This window comes from Symsagittifera roscoffensis, chromosome 10, assembly GCF_963678635.1.
Source record: "Symsagittifera roscoffensis chromosome 10, txSymRosc1.1, whole genome shotgun sequence".
NCBI lineage: Eukaryota > Metazoa > Xenacoelomorpha > Acoela > Convolutidae > Symsagittifera > Symsagittifera roscoffensis.
The window spans coordinates 17615680-17619123 of NC_087071.1; the positions used below are offsets into that span (position 1 = coordinate 17615680).

The window sequence follows — 3444 nt, forward strand, 5'->3', positions numbered from 1 at the left end:
TCAATTTTAACGCATACGAATGCGATGAATAACGTTACATTTGAATCCTGCTCTTCACGCAACTCCTTCGATGTTTGTCAAAAATCCTTAAGACCAAAAGACAATTTAAAAACATATTAATGAATGCATAAAATCTGTTAACTACATGTAACAAGATTAGCCGGTACAAGTAGCACCGAAGCTTCCGATCAGTTTTTTTGCGGCAAAATCAAACTGAGTTTTTTAAGTTATGACATTTTGCCTGTTGTGATGACACTGAAAGCAAGCCTACAACAAACAAGCATACAATCGCGATTCTTTCTAATATTTTTTTTGCGTTCTCTTTATAATCTTTTGCGATACTTCTATTGCATCCGGCCATTTTTGCTTATTTTTGATCTCGCGTGGCATTATTTGAAAAAATTTCTTTCATTTGTATTTAAGTTTGGCTTCAGATTTTTAAGCAAAAAAGGCACACATTTTTTCACAAAAGTCAAAATCATGTTTTTCAAAAACTGAGAATTGCGATTGAAGAGCCAAACATTATCAATGAAATGTGACGCCTTTCAGTTGGAGAAACTAATTTTCACCAGCATCATTTTTTACTAGATTCAAAACTAAGAACTCAAAAGTTCACATGGGTAATTCTCAACATTGAGAAACCATTTTAGATTTTTCTTTAAGTCAATCAAATTACAATTAAAACGGCTCTAATATGATATATCAATCAACCCTATCTGACCGTTATTCGTGGTCCCTGATTTGGTGATCGAAACCATAACTATTTAAACTATCTATCTATGTCATTGAATCATCTTCATAACTTAAGTTCAAGTTTTTATTGATCTTTCATTGAAACGCGTTAAGAAACATGTATTTACAAATTTGAACAATGTTCATAAGTATATTAAACGTACGATTTCAACTACAGATAGAACTAAAGGCAGTGCTGGTAAACAATTAAAATTTAAACGCGAAAATCAAAAGGAGTTTATCAAGCAATCACAATCTCCATTTTATTCCAGATTCAGTTCGTTTAGTGACTCCAGATCAATTCTTTTTTGCCAACTGTCTTCTTTGCAATCCATTCAAAACTTCGTTTTTCGCCAGGTTTTCTTAGCAGGAAAAGTTTTTATTTTCTCATAATCTTGAATTAATTCCGCCTGCAGCAACTAGGGTCTCTCCCGTAACATACGAGGCATCATCGGAACACAGAAACACAGCCGGTCCTCCCATCTCGTCCGGGTCTCCCACTCGCCTCATCGGAATCACATTCAAGTACTGATCTCTCACGTCACTATAAAAATACAAAATGCTTACTGAATTTTCCTGAATTTACAGTTTCCTTATCTTTGATTTTTTGGAACTCATTTTACCAAAGTCAACTTGAAATAACATCGGATGCTCTAAACTGCATGAAAACGTGATCAAGTGAACAGATTCCTATAAAAAATTTATACGTGCAAATTGCCGTCCGTATGAACAATTTTTAAACAACTTTATGTTGTAATTATACGGGGGGGGGGGGGGGGGGTGGCGATAAACTGGAGAAGAGCGAGTCCATTCCAAACATGACTTACTATGAAAAATCCTAGTGAAAATACTTAAATATTGAACAAAAAAATCGCTACTAGCCCAACTACTCTATTATTTCACCTGTTATCAAGTAGCGGGTCACTGAACTTTGTTTTAATCAGCCCAGGCGCCAAACAGTTCACCCTGATATTAAATTGAGCCAGTTCTGCTGCCATTGTTTTCGTCAAACCTAACAAAGCAGTTTTGGAGACACAATAAGCTCCAATACCTGGCATTGGCATATAAGCTCCTATTGATGACACAAACAGTATAGAACCGTTTCCAGACTTTTTCAAGTGAGGAATAGCTTGCTTGCAAAGTAAGAACCCAGACTGAACGTTTGTGTCCAGAATTTTGTCGAAAGCTTTTTCATCGACGTCGAAAATGTTTCCAAATGTTGGACTAACAGCTGCGTTGCTTACTAAAATGGGATCAATTTTAGTTAACGCCGCTGAAAAGCAACTAAGATCCACCATGTTTAAATCCAGATCAATCAAGTCTTTTTAATTACATACTTTCTATTTGCCGTTTAAATCAATTAGATCAATCGAAAACCTATGACTGTGACTCATTGTTAAACATACTCGAAAAAGAATACTTTCTTGAATCAATGAAAATTGGAAAAAAAGAATAGAATCACACCTATGCATCTGACAAAAACTAAAATTCGTTTTCTTTTCCATTGAAAAAAAAATTGCGGTGGTAAATTTACTTCATCATTCTTTTCAAGAGGCAACAATTAAATTGATCCCTAAATTGTCCAATCCTCCGAACTTATTCACAGTTTGTTCAATAAGATTCTCCCTGTGATCTTGTTTTCCAACGTGACAAACCATTCCCATCACATTAGACGCCGGAAGCTGATTCTCTTCAGCAACTTGGTGCAATTTTTCAACTGCTGAATCAACATTTTGCTGTTTGCGACTGCTGATTACAACTTTGGAACCCTCTTGGAGAAACCTCTTTGCGATTGCGAAGCCAATACCATCGGATGAAGCCGTTATGACAGACACTTTTCCAATAAGCCTTTTACTATTTGATGCCATTAGTCTGAAAAAGTGACAAGACTGAACTCTAGATTGAAAATTAACATCAAATCGGATTTTTGTTAAGATAACGGGTAATCGGTTCAGAAAATTCAGTCCCTCAATTTTTATTAACTCCTACTCTAAAAGGTCATTAGAAATGTGGTTACACCTGACCACTTAATTGTACTTCAAGTGAATGAAATCCAAAAGAGGTATTTCAAAAAAAACTTCAAGTGGATGAAAACGAAGGGAAGGTTTTCATAGAAATTGAGTTGACCAGGTTGTGATTCATGAAGAAAATGTTGAAAACTTTGAGAAAATCGTACGGGGTCAGTACGGTATCACATTAGTGATTTCGGTAGTGCTTCAGACTCCAAAAAAAATGTTCATCGAGAAAATCTGGTAATGCTATTCAGAACCAACTTAACGGAGACTCGCTGAAGAATCTCATTTTTTTCTTTTTTTAAGTTGCACTATTTTTTGAAACAAATAGAATGCTATAAAAAAGTACTAAACTCAAATTTACAGATATGAAACCCAAAATATTTGAAAACAATTAAAAACACTTCTGCGCTACTTGGACAGCAACGGGCTACTTTTGCTGCAACTTGTGTCCGATTGCTCAGCTGAAAAATGTACTTAACCTGAAGCAAATAAAAAATTGAAAAAATTGCGGCATTAGAGCCAAATTTCAGCTAATGCTGCAACACCTTCTAAACATGAAAACAAATCATTCCGAAAATTTTGTGGATTAGGTGACCAAAAACTGTATATTCGAACTGGAAAAAAATGCGAAACACTGAGATCAAAAAATCGAACCATGCTGGCAGTTCAACCCACAAATTTTGAAGGATAGGTGCTA

General features: G+C 35.2%; 1 protein-coding gene across 1 annotated transcript; it reads right to left on the reverse strand.

Moving 5' to 3' along the window:
- Positions 1–821: 821 nt before the first annotated feature.
- Positions 822–2606, reverse strand: LOC134855333 (dehydrogenase/reductase SDR family member 4-like). Its single transcript, XM_063871829.1, has 3 exons — positions 2314–2606; positions 1636–1983; positions 822–1276 (listed from the first exon to the last, which is right to left on the reverse strand). Exons 1-3 carry the CDS (start codon positions 2598–2600, stop codon positions 1120–1122), a joined length of 792 nt encoding a protein of 263 aa, XP_063727899.1. The 5' UTR covers positions 2601–2606; the 3' UTR covers positions 822–1119.
- Positions 2607–3444: the final 838 nt, after the last annotated feature.